Raw genomic sequence first — 25,359 nt, 5'->3', positions numbered from 1 at the left:
TTATGGAGTTTTCCACATGAATTCTTGAAAATATTTTGTGCTAGTGACAGTATCTAAGATTTAAAAGAGCTCATCAAATGCAAAGATTCCTTCTTTGAGTTTTACTCATAAATACAATTTTCAGAACCTAAGACAACTCTGATAGATTATGCTGCAGTTCTCATCCAACAAAATACATTTTTTAGCTGTCTTCTGTAAAACAAATTCAAGTCAAAGTTCATTCTCATGATACTACAGAGGCTGTTTTTAAACAGACAAGATCCCTCATGTGAGATGTAATCAACTTCCACTTCCAGAGGAGACTTTTGGGGTTTGCTTTTGTTGTTTTGTTGTTTTTTTCAATTCATATCAGTGTCTGTGCATACACAGAATGTGTGTACACCAATGAAGCAGTGATTTCAAGTATGATCAATATTTAAGTGACCACTGTAGGGGGTAATGCACAGGTTACTCAAGTTTTAATAATCTCAAAATTATCTGAGTAAGTTTTCTCACATCATTCTTGAATGCATGTTACTGCATTTCAGAAGTGGGACTTCCATTGGTCTTAATTGCTGGTAATTACTAATTATGCATTAGATTATTAAATGACTTCTACTAAAATGCCATTTTATTTTCCTAGTTTAAATTACACTTATTTCTAACTATAATTCTGATTTTGTTACTCCAATGATGTAAAAAAGAAACTCAACATCTAGTAGACCTTCCTGAAATGGCAAAGCACCCTATGGTTAAACACAGTGTTAAACATACAACCATGCACAAGGCAGATGCTTTTAAGCAGCAAAAAGGTCATTTGAACTTGATTCCCCTGTAAATCTCAGGCAAAAAAAGCACATCATGCTTAAAATAATACAAAACCAATACCATCAATCTGCATCTTCTTTGGCTGCATAGAGGGTGAAGACATTGAGGTTGTAACTCTGAAATTTGCAGGAAGAGTCTCTGCTGATCCAGCAGCTAAACCTCTGATGTCCTTTGGTCTAAACTTCTTTCTCCATGAAGGTGCTCTCCTAAAGCTCTTATCATCATCCTGTCATATTGATAAACAACATTACCAATGCCAAAAATGGAGGATTGTTATTGAAGGATTGTTACTGACATTATAAGGATTACTGACAATCTTAACTAAATGTATCAACACTGAGTTAACTGTGAGGAAATAGCAAGTGTAATAAATACTGTATTGTCACACAGTGTTTTGCTTAAGCACTTGTTTAAATTTAACTTGAAATTACCCAAGTGCATTTTCCTTCACCCATTAATATACCTGCATCTTTCAAGTCATATTCCGACTTCAGAAATACAATGTTGCATTTACTAAATACAGTTTGAGTCCCACTTTCAAACCCATCTTTTGCAGTGAAGGTATTGTGTCCACGCAAATATACCCACTAGGCACTCCATTTGCCAGCTTCCCATTTAGAAACAGTTCAATCCTTTGAATGCCATTTTACCTCAAATTTAGAATTAGGAGACAAGCATCTATGTTATTTGAAGAGATCTCCATGATCAAATTGCCCTGTGCCACTAGAACAGAGAAAACATCTGTTCCCTCCAAACTCCTTTTGCAGTTTGAAGTCTAAGGAAAAGTACCTCAGAAAACAATCAAGCTGTTTTCTGATATGTTATTAAAGCTTAGTAGAGATGCACACAAAGAACAGAGCTATCAGGATGTGCCACAGAAGGGCTGCAACAAGTGCATTAGGCAAGAGATGAACACAAAAATAACCAAGGTTTGTGGGTTTGCCACTTCAGCCTTAATCCGAACCACTTTCACTACATAAACTCCCACCAGCACCAAAGAGGAGGCAGCCCAGAGCTAAGACTGCCTTGGGGAAGTAACACCTGCTTGAAACTGTTCACAGAATTACAGCACAGAGCAACTGAAAAGGTTAAAGATGCAGCACTATCTCCCTTATGCTGTGAGTTCACAGGGTCTACAAAATAGTCTCACACCCAAAGTTTTATACTCATTCCATTTCAGTGAAGTTTATACATTTAAGATTACAGACTGTCCGTCAGAAATCACTTTGATGTGTGAACACACCTGGTGATCCTCTACTCTAGTATTAATCAAAATTAACACCACAAGATTTCTCAAAAAACACTCTAAGCTATTTGAAATACTGCTTGTTAGGACAAAGTGTCTTTCTCTATTATTAACTTTGTTAATTTGCCACACTGGTCACTAATTTTCTCATATTTTAGATAAAGAAGATTCAGCCCAAAGTGCTGCTATTAGATATTAACCACACAAGCTACAAAAGTAAACTTGCAAATCTTCTCCATACTTTCATATTCAAAGTCATCTTACCTAAATATACAAACTCTGTCATATTTAGAAACTCTCAAAGGCAAGGAGTTTCAAGTTAAGGTTTCTGTCACTATCCTGTCAAAAGCTTCAAAAGGTTCAAGCTAAATTCTTTCATTTAACAGTTCTGATAAAGTTTCCAGGACTGTAAAATGGGTCAACAGCTCAAGTAACTTACTTCATCAAGTCTTCTGTCAGTGCCCATAGCAAGAAGGTTATTAAATTCCCTCTCCAGAACAGCACGAGCCTAAAGTTTGTGGTGTGAAAGAAATGGTAATTAATTCCAAAAAATTAGTAATTAGTAACCTATAATGATTTAAAAAACGTAATGGAACCCAAGCTGTTTAATACTTTCTTATCAGATTAATAAACATACCTGATACTTGAAAAGTTACAATTTAATTTGTAACTTATTAAAAATTTAAGGAAGACTTAACTTTCCCTTAGCTATGACATTAAAGTTCATGATTCTGGCAATTATTTCAGAGTAAAAATTAGCAAACAACAAAAATGATGAGTGGTACACTTGTGTCGTGAATATAGGCAATGAGGAAAATACTTAAACCATTTCTTTCCCCTCAAACAAATCTACCAATGAAAATTGTTATTAACAAGTATAAAACTATAAGAAAAGCATAATTTTAAGTTTTTTCTCTTATATGATAATGGACAATTTTCCATTTCTGAACTTTCTAGAGCTGGGAATAGAAAGCCATGCACATACCTATGAAAAAAACCCAGTCAGTTCCATTTTTAACCTTCTTACCAGCCATAAAGCAGCTTCTGCTTGCTTACCTGTGTGTTCTGGGTGGGGATTTGCAATAGGAGAGCTAATGCAATGTAATCGAAGGATTCATCTAAGGCCACAAGAGCACCATGAACTCCGCTCTCGACAAGGTTATTCGCATATTCTTTAAGACCAATGGACATGACCCAATGGATCATCCTTTCATTGCTCCACACAAGCACATCTGTAGAGGAAAAAAAAATGTTGGCAGATTTATAACAATACAACTTTTCTGAGCAAAATCACCCCAATCATAAATTTCAAGTGGAAAGTAAACATAAGTTTGCTGGAAAGCGTTTTATACTGTAATAGGAAAGGAGAAGAAGAGCAGGCACCGAGGCTGCTAAGCAAGCTCTATACAAGGTAACCCCAAATTTTTAGTCTCAGATATCAGAAAAGACTTCTGATATTAGGCAGGAAACAAAATTTCTATGGGAAGTCTTGGAAAACTGAGTTTCAACCCTGTTTTTTCTTGTTCCTCCTTGTTCCATAATTACCACAAATTTGGAAGATCTAAATACCTAAGTTACTTGGATATTTTCTTATAAAATGTTTGGGGAAAAAAAAAAGAAGAAATAAGGAAACTCCCCCCCATCCTCCTAAAACATTTAGTTTCAAACTTCAGAGCAGTAAGAGTTTCAAGACTTCTCACATTTGTAGCACATCTCTGCACAAGTAAATGATTTAATTATGTGCTTCATCATTCACTGGTCAGAGCCTACATCCAGACATCTCCTTCATTTAACACTTAGTATTTTATAAATGATTCCTTGCTCTAATGACTTTTCTTTGTCAATAAATTTTTGAGGTTGATCAGTGGAAACATGTTAGAATCAGACTGAGGTCAAGGCACTACACTAACCCTTGATTTCATTCTGGCTTTCTTCCCTTTTTCTTTCAAGTTCTTTTCGATCATAATTCAGTCTTCGTAGGCACATGATTCCACACTGAAAACTGTTTCTGTTCAGAAGAGAGAAAAATAATGGAAAAAAACCTTAGAGACAATGAAAACATTTACTGAAAGTTAGACCTCCAGCTTAAATCTCTTTACCTGTGAAAGCTGTCCACCATTTTGAGCTGCCCGCGCAGGTCTTTTTTAGTTAAATGGTCCAGCATTCGAGCATCCACAAGACATTCCATGAAATAGCTGCGGTACTGAGGGAGCCCCAGGCTTGGGAGCCACTCATTGCCAATCCACTCATGGTTCATATCACCATAGGCAAGTGTCTGTTTTTTTTTTAAAAATTAAAAAATGAGAAATAAAAGAAAAAGCTATTTTACACAGCATATTTTAAAGAAATTGCTTACTTAATTCTTAGTCTATGAAGATAAGCACATCAAAATACTGAATACTACATGTGTGTTTTCTGAAGAAGGAATCCTCATGGAGAAAAGCAAGTTCAGATATGCAGATCAGCAAGTAAAACTGCCTTAATATATTTCAAGGAATAGTATGAAAAAAACATGCAAGAGCTAATAAAAGTAAAAAAAGGCTAATCTATGTGGTTTGATAGCAAAAGCCATAGAATTTCATTGTGTTGAGATGTTACAAATGCTGACTGTCTTGATAACTGGAGGGGAATCTTATTTGTCATGTGACTTTTTAAAGACAAGATATCACAAATATAACTGCAGAGAGTTTTTAATACACTTAGCTATTTTCACAAAATAATAAAAACCTACTACTCAAAACCAAGCCATTGTAAATCCCAGTTCTTATCCCAAGAGACTTTTCTCATTGCAGTTTTGATCTGCAAATCAACCAGGCATTTTTTAGAGAAAACATCTAAAAAGATGAGAGTTTGTAAGAGTTTGTAACTATATATCTAATAATTCCTTGAGCAGCAAAACCCAGCAGTTCCTTTTTTCAAAAGGGTAATAATTCCTTTTGTTCTCCCCCTGTGCATTTAAAAGTCAAAAGCTTCATTTCCCCTCTGGAGGAAACACCTTCCAGAAAGGAACAGGGCCACAGGGAAATGCACTTCTCCAAGCCATCAGTAGGTAGCAGAGTGAAGTTACTGTGGGCACAGGGAGCCAAGTTGTGATTGTTATCACTGACAATAAGCAAATGAGTATCAGAGACTTAGTTAATGGGACTTAACCAGGTTTAAGCTGGAGGGTAGCCAAGCAAGAAGAGACTACGCTGTCCAAAGATAGGGGGCATGGGTAAATCCTGAGTTTTGTTTATATCCCTGTATAAATACCCAACTATATCAATGCCTGAAAATACAATTAGGATTTATCACCACTTTAAGACAAAACAATTAATCAAGAAGGATTACAGAATTAGTGCATAGAAATCTACTTAACTATCTAGGCTCAGGGTGTTTTGCAGCACACCTGTGATGGTGGCTGGGTTTAACAGGGACTTCCTGCACAGAGCAGTTATTTTTCCTGGAATTCTGGCTTCCCAGAGCCAAAACACTAAAATATTGAAATCACCTAAATATAAAGAGGTGTCTTCCAAGTATGCATTGTACAGAGATAAGACTAGTTCCCCCCTCTCCCAATCCCCAAGTCACATCCAAAAAAATCACTAAAAGAGGCTGCTATAAAGGAAAAACAGATTCTTTTATGCTCTAATTATTGGGACAGTTTACATACAGTCTGTAATATTAGATAAAGTTTCCAACCTGAGCCCAGCTTCCCTCCTCATCTTCCTGTTACGTGGTTAGAAAAGCAAAAGAACACACACATATTAGTATTTAAGTTTAGTAAGGAGATCAAAGTTAATGGTGCACTGCAAGACTCTACTTCTACTGCATACCAAAAAAAATCTAGAAAAAGCAAGCATCATGCAATGTAAAAAATCATAGAGAAGGCACTTATTTTGTATGGGAAGTTGCAAAACCCATCTACTGATTAAGTTTAGTGAAGAGAAGAAATTTCTGCACCAATACTTCAATTTGGCTATTAGTTAATCAAATCAGAGCTCCATTTTACAGATTAGAGTTTTGTTTACAATCTTATCAATGCTGATTTACTTTTTTTTATTCCCTTCTGGAAAAAAAAAATCAAGATGCAGGTAACAAGTTAATAATTAGAAGAAGCAACAATCCAGAATTTTAGTGTGTTAATTTGAAAAAAAAAAAAAGAAAAGAAAAAAAAAAAGAAGAAAAAAAGATCAAAAGGTACTTGATTCAAAAGTTCAAAACGTGGGAAAAGCACTCTAAAGAACAGAAGTGGCAACACTGTAAACTAACCGTTTGTTGTGTGGCTGTAAGATTTTCCATTTCTTCATGTGTTACCCAGACATTTCCCGTGGTCTAATATGAGCCCACAGGGAATCAATCCCATCCAGTGAAAGGAAAGCAGTAACAAAGAGGAGAGGTTGCAGAACAAATAAGCAATCGGTACATGTAAGGAGCAGGTATGGGCAAAGCAATGGTGGCTAAAGTCAGGTACAGGTACATCTACTGAAAGTCATAGCATGCAATAAAAGCTACTGACGGGGACCAAATTCCTTCAGAGATTAACAAAGCTGAACATCATCAATAGCTTACACTGATTTAATCAATGGGTAAACACTTGGCTTACACTGATTTAATCAATGGGTAAACACTTGGCTCTGTCCTAATCCAAAAAATGCATTTGTAATCTAGTATGTAATCCCAGGAATAACTTTAGATTGCAGGGCACACAGACTCCTGAGAGACAGGTGAACTCCTAGTTTATACAGTCTGAATTATTTGGAGTTGATGGCCTGATATGTGGATTAAAAAAACCTCCAACTATTTTACAAATTTCTGCACACACATGTCTACTTCGTCTGTATTATAAATTTTGCCAAGGCCAAAAGATGAGGCAAATAACACACACCCTAAATATTTTGGATTACACATAATGAAATAAACTTCCCTTTCCCTTGAGAAAGAAAATTGAGTTATTCCTTCATTTAATTCCCATGAAAGGAAGAAACATCCTACATTTAAATAATGTGTTCCTTCTACAACTTAATGTTTCCATAAATTCTTAGTAGAAGCTCAAATCCTTCCTGTTACATATTTAGAGTGAAATTTTGGGAAATTCTAAAGATGTTCCATGCTGGATCACTTTCCTTACCGTCCTTGAGGTGGGAGGGGCAGATGGGCTTGTCAGTGACATGATTTCTTGGATGGCCAGCCTCAGCTTGAGCCTGTGCAGGGGGTTGCTGATCCCAATTTCCCGCTGTATTTCCGTGTCAGACAAGGCTGACATGATAGCACCACTTTTCACATTTGCTCGGCAAGCAGCCACATACCAGGCTGGCATCCCAACCCACAGCTGGAACACAAAAACAGGGAGTACACAGGATCTGGGAAGCAGTCCTAGCTTCAAAACCTTCAATTCTTTAGAAGGCTGTACACTGAGGGGGCTTTTTGTTTATTTTGGAAGGGCCACTTACCTCCAGCCACACAACCACAGTAGGTCCGTCCCACTGTGCAAAAGGCAAACCTTGTCTTCTGGCTTCCTCCAGCAGCTCATGCCTAAAATTACAGACACAGTCATGACATATAATTGATGTTACAATTTAAACACTGCATTCAAACTACCTTCTTTCCAAGAGTTAACTTATGCCTTATATGATACACTCCCTAAGGCAGGTACAGCACATGTACAAGGAATATGTAGGGATGAAAGCTGAACTGGACTGGAAATTTGAGAGCAGCAGAGATGCTGAATCTTCCCTTTCAGAAATTTTTGTCTAAAAGCCCTAGTGACACTCTAACCAACACTCCCAACCCAAAGAGGAGATGTCAGACTCATCTGGCAATTAAATTCTCAACTGCTGCAAAACTAGTGTTAAGGGTATAGGCATGTAATGCTGCTTGGCTATGCCCGTCTGTAAAAATTGATAAAGTCTAAAAAAAGCATATTGACACTGCCTTTGAAAGCTAGTTGTATATGGTTAAGCCTCCACTCACTCTCCTTAGAAATTCTGAAAAAACAACTTGACCTAATTAAACAGTTTTTACTGTTTTATGTTATTTATTCATGCCTGCAAATGTAGAATTAAGAAGATAAGCAGCAATACTACGGAACCAAGGTCCTACACTATGTATTTTCTCACTATTTAAATCAAATAAAATCTCCTTGCCTTCTGAACTGTGTCACGGGACAGATCTAAGATGATAAAATATTCAGAAATATATATATATATATATATATATATATATATATATATAAAAACACGGGGCATCTTGAACAGTGATTACTGACAGAGTAGGAGCTTTTTTTGCTACTAGTACAAAATGGATATGCAGCATTCAGGTCTTTTAGACATATATGGGATCCTCCTGTTATATTGGTAGATAATGCTAAAAAGCAATCAATGAAGTAATAAATATACTAGGAACTGTTTTATCAATAGATGGTACTTCACCTGCATGACAATAAATTCCTACTGCACCAGAAGAACCTCCCAATAATTTTTCCTAATTACATGTGCTGCCCAGAAATAGAAAAAAGGGAGGAAGGAAGGGACTACCAGACAACTGGTTATAAATGATTCTGAGGTACCATTTAAAGACTCAACAATTAAGGCAGAATAGTGTTCAGCAGTCAGTAGCTTAATAGTTAAATTTCACTAACAAAGAAGAGAAGACTATAAAAGCTAAACCATATTTGTACACTTCAAAAAGATACATCTATTTCTAAATTAGGAATAAAAGATCAGTTATTTTCCTGCTGCTGTGGAACACTTCACATTAATCCCACAAATCATTAGCCCTGAACACATTCACTTCTGCTTCGCTTTGTTGCTTAAAGTTTTAAAAATTAGTGAAAAAATTAAAATGCAAGAACAGATTAAAATGCTTAATACTGTATTTGCCAGAAAGGAATACAATGTTTTTTCCAAGAACTTTAACTTCCAAATTGATGTCTTTGTGATCCTTTTTGATGGTTGTATTGTATGGAGTTCAGAGAATTTCAGTGTAATTTCTGGGAGTTTTATAAATCTCACTGTGTACTTCATGTGAACCATGACACAGTAAATCCTTGGGAATAGTACAGGGAATATATCAAAAATTTAAGGAGAGGTTATGATGCAAACTTGAAACCCACGGTGGTATAATAATGCAGAAAAAGATTGTGTGGCTGGAACGGAGTGTTATGGGATGGAAGCAAACATGCAGAAATAGAATCAAACAAAATAAAAAATGTTTATACAGTATCTTTATACAGAAATTATTCAATGGATCCAAAGAGGAATCAACCATGAAGTGGAAAATTAATTGCAGAATTTGTTCATATGCAGTAAGAGATAAAAAATTTGCTTTCACGGGAAATCATTAAGCCCAAAACTCAAGATGTAGCACAGGCCCAAAGCATTTCAGAAAAAGAAGTCAGAGACAGCTGCTGTTTCATCTGCAAATGATACATAAATGTTTCTTTTCCTATAGCACAGAACTTCCCTTTTCCAACTATCCCCTTCCAGCTTTCCCAAGACATTCACTGCATTCCAGTAATATGTGATGAAATCCCTGAAAGATTACAACTCTCAGGTCAACTGAGTTTCACAGGCCATCCAATTCCCCCAGTTAGGAAGTGGGTGCAAAATCCAGTCTCACATCTTTGTGAGGGAAAAAAATACTGCAGTAGTGTCAGCAGTGTTAACAGATGGGATAAACCTGGTACTGTGAGGGACAAAAAAATGCCAAAGGAGTAGCTGGCTACTAGAATAACTCCTAGGTGACAAAACCAAGGGATAGATGTCTACAGACTTAATAAAAAAATTAGCAGAAATTCACTTAGAATGGGAGCCCAAACATGCTGCTGCTTGTCGTTAGACACATTCCAGAGGCATCTCACACCACCTGTGGAGAACAAAGGAACTGTGGACATAGGGGATGAGAAATGATGTCCAAACTGCAGGTGACTGGTGGAGCAGGGAATGCACAAGACCCTTCAAGGACCATCTGAAGGATCTGTGTTTGGAATGGCTCTTGACAGACAAGGATACAATAACCCCAACAAGGAAAATAAAGCAGCCTTGAGCAAGCTCACTTTGTCACTGGACTAAGACAGCATGGGAATGGATAAACTCAGGCCTTGTAGCCAGAGGGGAATGCTGTATTCCAGATTTTCTTGGAAGGAACTGAAGAGAACTGATTTGGAAGAAGCTCAGAACAGAGAAAACACAGTAGTGGGCAGGAGGAAAGAGTGATACTGATGGAAGTGAGAGTTTAAAGGTGTAAAACCTGAAAAGCAACAGTAGACAACATGAAAATAACTGACCAACTTCAGGTAGAACGTCAGGGGAAATTTAATATCCTTATTATAGGTTTATTTCAGTTATGTAAATAAGCTTATTGTGTAAAACTTTAAGAGAGGTATCTTAAATTTAGGTTTGCCTTCCCTTTTGATTAATACAGTATTAAGTTTGTTGTGTTTGTACACAGAAAAGCACAAACAGTTGTGGCAAACATTGTCAATACACAAAGATGATGAACACAACACTAAAACCAACACAGGTTTAGTAAACAGAAGCAAGGGTTCTACAGAATTAAATCTACCTTGGAAACAAACTGCCACAAATACTTACTACTGCTAAACAACTTTAAAACCCCAAACTACAAAACTAATTTAATCTCAGTAGGGGTAAATATTTCCATCATAAAAATTCACACCATGCAAATTAAGACAAGACAATGAACTACATTTCACATTGCACTAGGTGACACTGGATTTATTTCAGCAACACATTTTCATAATATATTCTTTTGAATCTAGAATTTCCTCTCATAATCAGACTCTTTTGAAAAAAGTTAGAGCTTTTAATATATTGCTAAAAAATCCAAATGAGATCTATCATACTTCCACAAAAATCCCAATAAAATAAATATAAACTTACCCTGATTTTGCGCTACCACATGAAATGGTAAACAAAAGAAAAATAAAATAATGAAGGAAAAATTTAAAACTAGGATTGAACTGAACTCAAAGGCATACAAAAACAAATAATGTGGACTGTAATTTAATTCTGTAGCTATAAATAGGTTTTTGTTAGTAGCCATTGAATACTGCCCTCAGCTTGTTTGTGCACAGGCATGCAGAAAGCAGAAAGATAAGTAAGCAAATAGGGATTAGAGACAACTATAACTAGAAGTAGCTGTCATTGTTCCAAGTATTCAGGTAATTGGAATTCTTTCTGCGGAATACAAGATTTTATAAAAGCAAACAGTCAGCCCCAAGAATTTGTTTTAACCCACCGTCCTCCAATATCAAAATGAAAAGTAATTCAGAGCAGCTTTCCCACTTTTTCCTTTAGATATCCAGCATTGCAAGGGATCTTTGGTCCCTTGTGATAACATTGTTCAGAACATTGTTCAGAAACCTGCCAGGCTTCTGAAGCAGCTGCATTAAAATATCTTACTGGGATTTTTAAAATTAGTTAGATTATATTCATTTATTTGAAAAAAAGCCATGAGAAGGTTCCAGGGGGACCTTAGAGCCCCTTTCAGTATCTAAAAGGGCTCCAAGAAAGATGGAGAGGGACTTAGGAATACCTAGGGAAAGCTTTCATTTGTTTAAGACAGACACTTGCCTCTTAAGCAGTCAACAACATGCAGTCATAAATTACACTTTAAGTAGTACCAGTATAATTTTGAAGGGCAGAAATGCACTTTTTGCATTTCTTAAAGCAAGGCAGTGTAGACTGTTCTCCTTGAGACTGAAATTTGTGGTTGGCATTGAGAAATACCTATATTGATCAAAGAACAACCCTACCCACTATTTAGACATGACCAGACTAACTATTTATTCAACCAAGATGTGGGGTATCACTTTAAAGCTCTGTAGAAAAGGGGAAAATACCGGGTCATAATAACGTATGATTGCCTTCAGTGCAGCAGTCTGAGGAAAAACAGCTGAACCTTCTGTTATACAAACAAACCCACATTCCATTCCGACTTTCCAAACCAACACACTGCTGGTTTTCATTAGCAGCCACCAGGCATTATTCTTATTTGTTAAGAGAACTTACGTACTGCAAAAAAATCCCTCACAAAGAGAAAATTAACACACTTTTTTTTTCAATATTCACTGACTTCAGAAGGCAAGTAAAAAAGCAAGACCTGTCTGATCTTTGTCAGCTTTTTGACACAATAATGGTTGAACAGAAGCAACAGAAGTTCAAGGTATATGGCTCAGCTTTGGGTGAAAAAACGCAAAGAATGCCTGATCCTACTTACACAAATTTCAGTGTTTCCTGTATTACCAATTTAAGCCTTAAATCAAGATTTCTACTGCTAGCAATGTCTATTTTACACCTATAATTACAATCTTTGCTACATCTCTTCTAACTCTGGGAATAACAAGGATGCAAATAGATACTCAAAAGCTGAACAATAAAGAAGATTTCTTGGAAAAACAGTGAAAAAATTCTCATGACTAGGAAAAGGTAAACGTCTAAAAGGTGCCATAAAAAAATAGTCACAATAGATTAAAAAAGGGGAAATTGGCATTATATGGTGCAAGAAAAAAGATTTCAGCTGTTAAAATATATGACAGAATGTCAAGAAAACCTTAAACAGAAGTGAAAAAAATAAGTGAAGAGAAAAGCAGTTAGCAGCTATAACACAAAAGGGCAGAGAAGAAATAGGAAATTCATACAGAAGGATGTCAGCACTGAGCATCTTGTGCTTTCACTCTGTCAACTCCTTCACACTCTAGAGCAAGTAACAGCCTCAGACAACTTTAGGAAATTTTCCAACTGAATCCAGCCCAAAGCAGGTATTAAATATAACAAATTTTTTGGGGGGGGGGGGGTTGATAAGAGTCCATTTTTATCTCTGAGTTTATTACAGCATTCCAATAATAAGTTTTCAGCACTGAAATTCATTTCAAACTTACCATGACCTCTGCTACTATTGATGTTTGGAAAAAATAGTAAAAAAACCAAACCTTCAGAGGCTTATTAGCCATAGCAGCATACTAGCCAGAAATATCCAAAAATGAAACTAAAAAATAAACCACAACATTTTTAAAGAAAGCAATACTTTACCAACAGAGGACTAAAAATATTCGATAACTTACTTTTTCTGCATTTTCCTGTTTTTTTCTGCCTGACCTCCAAGCTTGCTGAGACCTAAGGCATCCTGAGAGGAACCATCTGCTTCTCCCATGCCGCCTAAAAAAAACAACCCAAAAACCAGCCTTATGTTCTCAATCAAGTATTTAATCCTTTGTAATATTACTGATCATGTACAAAGCCAAACCCCCAAGCCCACACCCCGTACAAAACAAAAAGCAAACCCACCTTGTCCTAATCCTTCCTTGCTTGTTTGTCCAGGTCGTCCCTTCTCCTTCTTGCCAAACAAGCGGCCGATGGAGGATTTGATCCCCTTCTTTTTGGGAGCTTTGTGAAGGGAATCTTGGCTACTGTTACTGCTACTGGGATTACTTGTTTGCCCATCTTGAGAACCTGTTGAACTTTACCCACAAAAAGTCATAAAGGAGCCCATGTAAAACAAATTCACCAGTGTAACAGTGAGAGACAAGTTCAGGGTTCTGTGCAAGTTGATTAACATTCAGTAACTCACTAATGACATCTAATTTCAGTTTTTATGAGTCAAGAAAAGAAATTTATCCATTAAAATACAAATAATTAAATAAAAAAACCAATGAAAACAATGCAAGAAAAGAAGACAGGGAAATAAAATCTATATACTATAATATGGAACTACAAGTCAATAGAAGTGTTTAAAGTGCAATTCAGAGAGGCTAAAATTGCCAACACAAGTTCCTGACCAACTGAGGCAGACAATGAAAGTTTGAAATACTTGAATGGAATCCATCCCAGGCACTTTGAAAAGTCCATCTGTCCATCCAAGTGATAGTTATTTTGCAAGTTATTTCTAAATTTATACCTAAATTCCAACTTGAAGAGCGGAATTGCATATTTCTCATTTCCTCAACATGAAGTAAACTTAATGCAGATTTGAGTACCAGAAGAATTCTTCATATAAAGCCATTTCTGATCATTAACAAAACTTGTATTCCTATTGTTTATGCAACAGTATGTGTTCATACTCTTGACTTTCAAGGAACACTTCAACATCCAGACTAAAATCCTACAGGCTGAACAGCTCTGCAGATTTAGGATTTTATTCTGATGATGTGAAAACTGAGTTTCTGGTAGGTCTGAGTGTCCCAGGAACTTACTTCCTGATGTCCCTGATATCTTCATGGCTCACTGTGTGCAAAGCTCCTTTCTGGACTCTGTCCAAACGCAGAGACCGAGGGGAAGAAGGTGGTGATGTCTCACATTTTATTGTGGTTTTATCATCTCGTACCTCTTCTCTGGAAGCTGGAGACTAATGGAAAAAATCAAGGAAAACTTGGGGAAAAGCCAAAACACAAATGTAGCATCAACACTTCACAAAACATTGAAAGGAGAAATCAATTATTTCACTGTTAAAGGATTACTCTTGCCATTACCATTCTCCAGTTGCTTATTTTTGGCTTGACTTCTTTCTGAATTTCCTGTTACCTTCAGTGATAAACTACTAAATTTCAGTCTTAGCTACTGAAATAAGCCAGTAGCACTTATTTAGTTCATTCAGAGAGCTAAGAACTAAAGTAATGTAGTAGCACCACAAAACTAATGTACCTCACTTCAGTTAGAGCAAGTGCAAAAATCAAAAGAGTCCTGTGAAAAGGATCATTGGCAAGATTACTGACTTGATGAAGTCTTCATATTTGTGGCTACGGTTGATCTTAAAGTTTTAATAACAGAAATTATAACTTCACAGATCTTTAATATTAAACAATGATGCATCAAGACTGCAAAACAGTGGTTACAAACAGAAAGCAGCACAACAGTCTCCACACAGCAAAAAAAGGCAAACAAACAAAAAAAAACCCCACAAAACAAACCCACACTTATGCTAAAATGATAAACCATAATCTTGCTTTATTACAGAGTTACCCTGCAAATGCTTTCTTTTATGTTCCTGTTATCCAGTAATGAGTTCGGGGTCAGGGAAGGAGATGAAGGAGCACACCATTAAACAAACTAAAGATTTTTACCTTTCTACGGTGTTTCCTTAAATCACTAGGCTGACAGATGCATGCAAAGAAAAGAAATTTGGAAAAGCTGTATTTATTGTAAACTGCAGCACAGACTGAAACAACTAGTACAGAGACAAAACATCTTAGGGAGAATATAAAAACAATTACAACAATGGCACAGAGAAAGATACTGAGTATGAAGTACTCTTCAAACCACAGATTACTTAAAATGTATCCCAGAAGAGAGGAAGAGAAAAAAATAAACACTTAGAAACGGTTATCTACTGAAGTACTGTAGATGTTTGAGTGTATTGGTACTCCAGGCAAATTAGCACACAAAAAGTGCAGCATTTTCAGCAAGAAAAACAGTGAAGTGTTGCTTTTAAAAGGTGAGAGACTTCCCATTATGTGTCAAGGGCTTGCCTTGAACCTACATATCACCCACAGCAGCCTTAAATACACTGCCTGCACTAGTCCCTCCTCACAACTTAGTGGTTCCTGCAGCTCTTTCTTACATAGCACAAAAAGCAGCCAGTATTTAATAACCGTGAAAGACAGGAGTGCCAACAATAGTTGGTTTCTATACAGTAACAGGATTCTGTTCTAAGTTTGAAGTGCTGAAATGTTTGAGCAAGAGTCCACCACCAGTTTTATTTTACCCTCCATCCACTCCAGAATTCCTCATTTCCCAGGTACTGTTCACCTCTGCCAGTGCACAGAGCAAGGCAGAAACCTTGAGTTACACAAACAAGTTATTCCCACTGATGCTGATAAAAGTTAAATGTAGGTAATTTGTTTAACAGTTCTCATTATTTAAAAAGACAATAACCAAAAATAAAGTCAGTCCCCTTTTAAGTGGGACAAGGCGGGGGACAAGTGGGACAAGGAGGGTGTTGCTTCCCTCGCACAAAGGATGCCTTTTAATCATTTTTGATTTAGAATACATGTAAACTATGCAGCATTAATATGGAAAGTTTTGTTCAATCTGACTGTAGAGTACTACATTAATAAATCATCCAGTGAATCATAGAAGGGACCTTTAAAGACAATCTAGTCCCTCCCCAAGTTCTTGACAAAACACCTGACTCATTTTACTCTTGCTGGATCTTTTATCTATTAAATCTGATGCTCCATAAAAATGCAAATGTTTACTATATGGAATGAAAACTGTCCACAAAAACTGGCCAAGAGAGCTGTAGGCTTCACAATTTATCATGCTGATGCTTTTTAATCATGAGGAGCTTTCAACTGACTGAACTGCAGAACCACTACTGCAGGTAGCCTTAAGCTAATTTGCCTACATGATCATAAACTGATGCAACTCCCTATTAAAACATTGAAAAACACAGCAGAACTATTATTTAGTCCAATAATTCATAACAGTTGTTCCAGAAGTTTCTAGAAAGCTCTTGTTCTGTAATTCTAGAAGCATAGCTTCTTGTTTTCAAGCTTTCACAAATCAGTTTCCAGGTACAAAAACCACCAAATGCAACTGCAAACGGCAGATAAAGTGACTTTGATTCAAAATTATGATGTAAAGTCAACTTTAATTACAGTTCACTTTTCTTCAATTACATTAGATTATAAGACACATTCTCCTAATCCAGTTTTTTGGAAAAGAGTCACTTAAATTTGTATACGGTTTTATGCATGAGAAGTACTTTGCTTATCTACTTATTACTGTGAAATGTTAAAAGATAAAGCACCTCATATCCTGAATTTTGATAGCACAATTAGTAAGTACAGTTTCCAAAACCATATGGAAATCTGGAGACAAGGTAAAGTGTCTAGAACTAAATCAGAAAAGAAGCTTTTCCTGGAGAGTGCTTGCAAATAAATACCAGTATCCAAGATGCTCCTTCCTGAAAGGTATCCTAAAGAAGAGAAACTGTTTATTTATGTAAAAATATGAAAGGGGAAAACTTGTATCTTGTTTTTACAGATATGTTTCCATGTACAAAGCAGCTCCTAGAAGGATTAATTTTTCTAAGCAGTCATCAGAATGTCAAAAGAATGGATCTATCTTTCTCAACTCACTGAACTGCTAAGCCTGAACTACTTCATCAGCCGCAAGGTCTAACAGATGTCTTTTCCCTACCAGTTTTAATAGCCTAAAACAGGACAGTAGCACTCATTATTAATAAAACAGCAGTGATACCACCACAGTCTTCAAGACTAATATGCAAATCACCTTTTAGCTGAATGTTTAGTGGAACAGTGGACTGCTAAAAATGAAGTTTAAAGCAGAGGGAGAAAGTGGTTGAAAAGAAAACATTATTTCTTGTAGGAAGGGGAGTCTGAAGAAAGACCATAACAACAGAAGGAATACTTAGGTCAAGATGACGAAATAATAGGAAAGTTTTTCCTAATCATTATGAACTGTATCTTACACTTTTTATAAATGTTGTAAGGAAGCAGTAGAAAAATCTAGAAAAAGGAAAAATACAGCTGAGTAAGAAGGAGAGGAGGGGGAAAATCAAACAACCCATTTCCTAGAGAAAAGAAACGCTCTTCCAAAAAAAACCTGGAGTTAATGGGCACTTACCAGTGTCATGATCCCCAATCTGTCCACTTCTCGAGCTGGGCTGTGTGGGATCCGCCTTGGGGTGGAGCGGCCACTGCCAGGGGGGGAGGAACCAGCCAGGGAACCACTGGCATAGGAAGGAGGGATGGAGCTCATGGAGCGGAACCGGCCATGGGCATCCAGGCTGCCACTGCCCACCCTGCTTTCAATCTCCTCTGCTCGCTGCTCCGTGTTCTCCTTCTCTTCTTGGATAAGTCTAAGGGATAAAAGAGTTTTAAAGGAATGTGACATTCAAACAAGGGCCATATGACCAGAAGGAGTGGGGCATTAGGAAGGATCAGTACAAAAGGACCGTTTTCCAAGTGATTTTTATCAAAGCCCTGACAGCAGAAAGGCCATACCTGATCTCTTTGTTGATGGCATCCAACTGTTCCTGAAGCATTATGGCCAAAGTCTGAGCATCAGCCTGACCACTTGGTGACAGCAGATCAACTGAGCTGAATATGGTCTCTCTGTCATCCTCCACATCAGACACATCAACATCACTCTCAAATGCTTGTGCCACATTTGCCAACACACTTGCTTGCTGGGCTCGCTCCCAATCCTGCTCATTCAGAGTCTGAACCTAAAAAATCCATGAAAAAAAATCCAAACTCAGTGGACAAAAACATGATGTTTCTATTGATTTTCAAGATGTTTAAAATAATTTTTTTAAAATCTACTTACATGCTGAATGCATCCATTAAGATAGCAGTTTTTAGAGAAATGTAAAGAAAAAAAGCTAAAATGTAGGTAACTTTTAAATTTCATTTCACTGGAAGATGCAAAATGGACAGGCTTATTGAATAAATTGAAACATCACATATCTTGGCTATACACACTTTGAATTATGGTAGAATTTTGCTATCAATTCCTTGCAAATTTTGGAATCAGTCCTGAAAGGGACTTGAAATAGTTTGCAGAACAGTAACACATTAGAATAGTGTATAGACACAGAAGTAGGACTGTTTTAAATTATATTTTATAGGTCTAGCAAAATTAAAAACCAAAATTTGAGTTCAAAACCATAATCTTGCAATTTTTGCTAACAATTACAAAGACCAGTAGCGGTGCATTAGTTAGTGAAAGAGGATCTATAAAATCTACTTTATTGCTAGGTACTCCAGTTCTAAAAACTCCTTACAATGATTAGCCCTATGTAATCTATTTTTTCGTCACAGATTTATTTGTATTTTCATTTCAGAGTTCTGTTACCTTTGAAGGTTCATCTCTGAGAGCTGCCAAACGTCCCTTCTGGGGACGCCTCAGCACAGAGGAGGTGCCAAAGGAGTCTGTGTGAGTGTCACCCACAGAGGAAGATGTCATAGGGAATCTGAAATCTGGTCTGCTGGTACACACAAACAATCATTTAGCTTTAAAAAGGGAAGGGAAGAGGGAAAGAAACCAAAAATATTCACCCAAATGATTTCTCTCTTCCTACTAGTGCCAATTGCTTTTAGGCACTGCATAAAAACTGTCTTATATGCTCTATAAAAATAGGTTTTATAGCTATATAACAGACAAAATTACATTTCACATAGTGACTTTAAAGAAAATAGAAAAAATTGAAATACTGCTGGTACCTATGATGGAGTGATGTGGCTCTGAGTCTCACTTGGTCATTTTCAGCCCTTAATGCATCAACATTTATTGCAAGTTGATCCTGCAAAAATAGATACATCAAATACATAACAATATGCCTTCAGAAAAAACAATCAGTATCAAATAGGGATTTATAAACTAACATTTAAGATTTTGGTCTCATTTCTGTGAAACTCAGAAATAACAGATTTTAAAACACACCCATCAACAATATAAAATGTAAAAATTGGTTTTGTTGCACACAATACAGCACTGCCACAAAAGGCCAACCCAGAGTAATTCTGCTGCCTCTCTACGCTGACTCTAGTAATGACAACATACATTTTAAAAACAGCAATGAAATAAAATTCACATGCTACTCACTTAATTATTATAAAGTGATAATAAGAAGAAACAAGAAGATTTTTCCAGCTCTCTGCACAGAAGGTTCTAAAAGTATTCACTTTGAACTTGGACATTTTGACACACCCTAGAAACTCTGAATTTAACAGCAGAGAAATCCAATGAATGAGAAAACAAGAGAAGACCAATAAAAAGTGGCTGATGATGAACATCTGTGCCTTGTGTGAAAACTGCTGGCCTACACATACAAGAATTCCACATTTTGCAGAACATTCTTTAACATTCTTCTTTTTATTACAGAAGCACAGCCTCCAAATCCTGTCCTATAGACTTACCAGAGTGATGTGGGGAGGTGCAGTACACCTGTGATTTAACAAGCTATAACAAGTATTATTTCAGAACAGATGCTGTGACCACAAAATCAACTGCCACTGCTTAAGGATGCAAAGATACGAAAGGCCACGCCACTTATTTAAGGAAGGAAAAGTTGTCATTTCCAGGGCAAGCACAACACCAGACAGATGCTATTAAAAAAGCAGCAGCCAAGTCTAATAAATTAAAGAAAATTTTTAGCAGTTGCACACGTATTTCATACTGAAAGCTTTAAGAAAACCTTATGGGAAAATGCTCAACATTAAAAATGTATCTCTTTTCTTTTTGCTGTTCAAGGTCATATGTACAAACATATAAAAATTCTACACAATCCCCAAGCTTGGGCAAATTGCCAACATACCCAGGCACTTTACATATTCAGAAGTTTTTGAGTAAAAGGTTATGTATTACCTATAAAAGCCTAATAAAACTGAGGCACACAATACCATAAAATGAACAACTCCCTTCTTTTAAACAGAGTAGGTAATGTTAAATTCTGTGGGGAATTAAAACCTGATCCTGCTATGTAGCAAGGCAGCAATGATGCTCCAACAGAATATTTCAGAAAGGCAGAGTGTACCTTTTCATGCTGAAGCTCCTCTATTTGCTTTTTTGCATTTTCAATTTCTCGAAGAAGTGAATTCTAAAATAAAAGGTATCACAGAGTAAGTCACTTATAAAAAGCTTTACACTTTTAAACCATAACCATGAGGAGTATCAAAAATAATTCAGTCAACATTATACATCTTAAATTAAAGATACTTTTTACCATCATTTCACTTTGATTATAGCTGAAGGTTTATCCTTCCGGGTGTACAGCCCTCTAAATAATGGATTTAGTAATAGTACTGGTTCCATAAATTTTTAATAGCAATAGCAACCTTTTAAAACTGCATTTGAAAAAGTCTGACTAGTAAAAAAAATACAGAATAATTAGGCAGCTAAAATAATTTAAAGTAATTCACTGAGTGGTTATTGAGATGACTTAGCAGCCATTATCCTTAAGTTTTCATTCTATTTGCACTTGTTTGACCTAAAAAAATTACTACACAGTAATTTCTTGGATATACTGTACTTTCAGAACTGCAATACTCACTGAATTAAGGGTTTTTCTTAACATTAGAGCTGTTTCAAACTAGAGATTCCCCCTTCTGATAGGAAACTTATAACTGGTTCACTTTCTTTTCCTTTTCTACCACAGCCAAAACAATTAACAATTTCTTGATTAACAATTTCTTGAGGTTGTTAATACCTTTATTACATGTTTTAGATGAACTACAATTTCATATGTGAAAAAATAAATCACTCTGGGAAAAAGACCAAGTGATCAGAACAAAGTCTTAAAATTTTACCTGCACATTTCTTTCTAACTTATCATAAAAGAATGAGCTGGAAGCCTCCACAAGAACAATTCTCTAAAAGCTGTTACTTAGAGTAAAGGACAAGCAGATTTTCCTCATTACTCATGAAAGAAGTAATGGAAGATAGGAGGGAGTTTGGGTCAGCCCTAAGCCACCCCCCAATATGCAAACATTTAAAAAAAACAATGCTGTCATCTGTTTCTTAGAAATTGAATTTAGAAAGACTGTTATGACTGTTGATATCACAACATGGCCCATAATCAGAATTTCTGAAGCAGTTGGTGATGTTGAAAATAGTGTTGTTAACTAGGAAACACAAGGCAAAGTTTGCAGCCTTAGATGCCAGATAAGCACCTTTATCATCAACTCGAAGGATAACAGTAGGACCTATGTTTCTTCTGCACCACTCAATTCCTCCCAGCTCTGAGAGTATAAAAGCAGGGCAAGGAATGAACTAAATCCCTGTAATGATCTGAGAGTCCTGGAATTATGGAAGGATGTGTCAGACACCTGACTGATGGTTTAGGGATGAGAACTGAATTGAAATGAATGCAAGAGGAAGCAAACATTTAGTAGAAGTCTGAAAACATCATTCTACTTATTGAAGTGTTTTATTGTCATGACTTTAAAACAAAATTCACACACCTTTTACTGAAACATTTTCCCCAGATGATCATTTCAGTCTCCAACAAAGGAAACCAAATATTTTTTTAATCCAAGACAAGGCAATTCTAAATCAGCATCAAGCAAAGTGCCACTTTAGAAGACCTTGCTTTGTTGGATGCAGAGTAAGATAATCTAACTTAAAAGGTATGTGTGAAAGAAAAATCCATAAGGAACTACATCCAAAAGCAGAAGAGAAAGAAAAACAGTAAAAGTGTGTCACAAGTTGAATGCTGGGGAAAGCTCCAAGGGGTGCATTGACAGTGCAGGGAACAGCCCAGTTACATTCACATAACGAGTCCCAAAATGATCTACCTGGGAAGAAAACACAACGTTGTTTCAATTTGCAAGAATCCCACAAGGACTCAGGGGAATTGGTATAGCCAAAAGCAGTGGGAAACAAAAGAAACTGAACTAAAAAGGCCAAAGTTCTAGTCCTAATTCTTTAGGCTTCCTGTATTATACTGGATGAGCCTATTTATGCAATCCACACCAATCAACCAGGAAAGGATAAAGTTGCTTAAAATTAAAAGATGCCTTCTCAACACTGCAGTGCAATGCCCAGGGACAGTCTCAAAAAACTTGAATTTTATGTACATATTTTCAAAATCCACACTAAAAAACAGCCTTAAGAGAAACTATTTATTAATAAGGATTTCATATTTATTTACTGAAGTTACAGACGTGTGCAAACTGCACAAATCACAGAATTCTGAGCATTCTAATTAATGTATGTGCTGGAATGTGACTTGTTACCTTATCTTCTAGGGCAGCCATCCTTTCCTTGAGATGCAGCTGGAGCCTTTCATTGGATTCAGACAGAAGTTTATCAACAGTTTCTGACAAACGTTTATTATGCTCTTCATTCATCTTTTCTCTCTGTCTAGCCTAAGATACAGAAAAGCTACTGAAATAACTTCATATTTTCAATGTCTATAACAATTTCCAGGTTATAAAGGCAGTAAGCTTTCTTTAACAGCAATATTTTTCCAGAGAGGAATACTGGATGGACCTCCAGGACTCTGAGGGAGTATAAGGGACACTTCACAGTTTAATAACTGATCCAAAATCAGAAGTTTGAAAATCTGAGCCTATATTAAAAAAAAACCAAAAAACAAAACAGAATTCAGAATGAATTCCATTATTTATAACCCAGAAACCAATTTTTCTATAGTCATTTAATTCAGCAAGTTTTTGATCTCTCTGTTCATCAGAAAGTATGAACAGTAATCAGATATGAATAGTAATAGTAATATTACCAGTAATATTGAATATATTTTATTGAGTATGTGAATATATATTGAGTTTAAGAATAGTAATCGGATATTTTCTATTTTCAAACTTTCATGGCATACTTTCAGCTTGCCCTTGAGATTTAAGGTGAGACATAGTACAGTGACTCAAATCTCCCAAATATCAGCCAGCCCAAACTCCAGCTTTCTTTTAAAGAGAGAAATAAAACCAGTTTTGCTGAACAGTAGCAGCCATGAAGGGGATTGAATTCTTTCTTTCAGCTCTGTATCTTTGTCAAAATTATGTACAATACCCTTAGCAGTTCTTGATTCTTCTCCTCTAGCTGTGCTTCCATCTGCCTCAGTCGTTCCTCGATGTTGCCATGTCTCTCCTCAGCCTGTCAATTTGAAAGTAAAATTAGAATTTGGGTGGGGTTTTTTTAAGGTTTCAAAAGTACAGAAACATTGAAGCACAGTAACATTTCTAACATGCTTTGCACAACCGCCATTTATGGCAACACAAAATACAGAAAAGATGCTTTTCTGTCACCAAAAACCTTGCAAGGGTTCATATGCGAGTAGCAAAACGAGGAAACTTCTCACCACAAATCCACTGCTCTTTGCAAATGAGCTTGCAAGAGCAGAAGTTCATTCACATCCCCAAGAATTAAAAAAGAAAAAGAAAATAAAAATAAAAACTAAGTGCATTTTCAGCTTTTCCTCACTAGTCTGGAGGATGTGACCCTGTGTTAGTACCCATGACAAAGCAGAAAGCAGCAAGCAGAAACAAGGACTAAGATACAAATTCTACCTTCCTAAGCTTGGTGGTAAGTTCCAACACTTTTGCATCTTTAGCAGCAGATCTCCCAGGAGACAAAAGGTCAGACTACAGAGCCAGTTAGAGATAGGAAAGATAACAGGGAAAGAAATGAAACTAAGACTTTCAAAGAAAGCGCGCACACACACTTGAATAGGCTCACTTGCAGTTACTAAATATAATTCTTCACACTTCATTAGCTCATTTGCGGCCCTCTAAAAACCTTGATATTTATTAGTATCATTACTTCTCTTGCTCCCCATACTCTTCACTTGGTTATCAGTGAAAGGATTTTGGGTTTCCCCTTCAGAAATAGTTCACGTTTAGAAGGATTTTATGCCTAACATTGAATTGATTTTAATAAAGAGCACCAAAGTAATAATTCAGAGAGACATTTTCATAATGTAACATCATTAACAGAAAACCTGCTCAAGTTCCAAAGAGCAGAGATTTTTAAAAAAAAATTTAAAATAAAAATAAAAATCAAGAAGAGTGTCTTCAGAGAGGTGAACGGGAAAAGTAGAGAGAACAGGGATAAATATTTTCTGAATTATTTGTGGGAAAACCAGAATGTAACAAAGCCAACACTAACACCAGATTTCATGCAGTGGAATCAATGGAGAACAGAGTCTGGAGGACACCGTCCAGGGGGCCTCACCTTTGTAAGTGCTGCAACTCTCTGGGCCAGCTCAGCTTCCACCTCTGGCAAAGTCTCAGCCTTTCTCAGGGTCTGCTGCAACTTTTGCTCAGCCAGTTCCAGTCGTTCCTGTAATTGCCTGTTCTTATCTTCACTCTGCACAGGATCACAATCAAAAATGCTTAGGGTTAAAAATGGTAATTAATTTTCAAAGCAGCAAAGAACAAGCTGTGAATCTTCTACATCAAGGTTGTGCTAAGGCAAGGGACAAATTCCTCCATATTTTAAATAACACTATGCATATTACTGCAAAATTTAATTTTTTTTTCAAGTGTGTACAACTACTTTTATGAATTATACCAAAAGGAACTTCTCTTGTTGACAAAAAGTTGCCTGCCTCTAATTAGAAAGCGATTGGCTAAACAACCATTTCTGGTTTATAAAGCTGGACTTTCCTGTCAAGCATATGTCAAATTTCCACTCCCAGTAAAGCAACACTCACTTCTGTTACAGCCTGTAAAAATCACTACACACTATACAAGTTTTAAAAGGTTTCAGCTTAGAATGAGTCATTCTTACACACAAACCTAAAGATGTTTGGATATACATATAACAACTTAAAAATCCACAACTAATAGGGACAAAAGCCATGATGAAGTGCACTGAAATTCTCTA

General features: G+C 36.4%; 1 protein-coding gene across 11 annotated transcripts in view; it reads right to left on the bottom strand.

The window, feature by feature from the left end:
* Positions 1-25,359, bottom strand: part of PPFIA1 (PTPRF interacting protein alpha 1) — a 53,643-nt gene that overhangs the window by 4,146 nt on the left and 24,138 nt on the right. For 4 of the 11 annotated variants that reach the window (XM_051776915.1, XM_051776908.1, XM_051776905.1 and 1 more), the window contains 21 exons: positions 24,706-24,840; positions 24,042-24,116; positions 23,545-23,628; positions 22,755-22,886; positions 20,555-20,617; positions 19,242-19,321; positions 18,874-19,006; positions 18,021-18,244; positions 17,641-17,875; positions 14,247-14,398; positions 13,342-13,514; positions 13,119-13,212; positions 7,486-7,567; positions 7,164-7,364; positions 6,305-6,367; positions 5,735-5,761; positions 4,153-4,328; positions 3,964-4,061; positions 3,110-3,285; positions 2,493-2,561; positions 868-1,033 (listed from right to left, as the gene is read on the bottom strand). In XM_051776915.1, coding sequence (XP_051632875.1) covers positions 868-1,033; positions 2,493-2,561; positions 3,110-3,285; positions 3,964-4,061; positions 4,153-4,328; positions 5,735-5,761; positions 6,305-6,367; positions 7,164-7,364; positions 7,486-7,567; positions 13,119-13,212; positions 13,342-13,514; positions 14,247-14,398; positions 17,641-17,875; positions 18,021-18,244; positions 18,874-19,006; positions 19,242-19,321; positions 20,555-20,617; positions 22,755-22,886; positions 23,545-23,628; positions 24,042-24,116; positions 24,706-24,840 — 2,638 coding nt within the window. The remainder of the gene's footprint in view (positions 1-867; positions 1,034-2,492; positions 2,562-3,109; positions 3,286-3,963; positions 4,062-4,152; positions 4,329-5,734; positions 5,762-6,304; positions 6,368-7,163; positions 7,365-7,485; positions 7,568-13,118; positions 13,213-13,341; positions 13,515-14,246; positions 14,399-17,640; positions 17,876-18,020; positions 18,245-18,873; positions 19,007-19,241; positions 19,322-20,554; positions 20,618-22,754; positions 22,887-23,544; positions 23,629-24,041; positions 24,117-24,705; positions 24,841-25,359) is intronic. The other 7 variants (XM_051776906.1, XM_051776907.1, XM_051776909.1 and 4 more) reach the window with 7 other exon arrangements.

The sequence above is a fragment of the Manacus candei genome, unplaced genomic scaffold (genome assembly GCF_025592945.1).
Source record: "Manacus candei isolate 608988 ecotype Guabito, Panama unplaced genomic scaffold, ASM2559294v1 h1tg000009l, whole genome shotgun sequence".
NCBI classification, from domain to species: Eukaryota; Metazoa; Chordata; class Aves; order Passeriformes; family Pipridae; genus Manacus; species Manacus candei.
The sequence above is the reverse complement of the archived record's forward strand: the minus strand, read 5'-3'. Positions and strand labels throughout refer to the sequence as shown.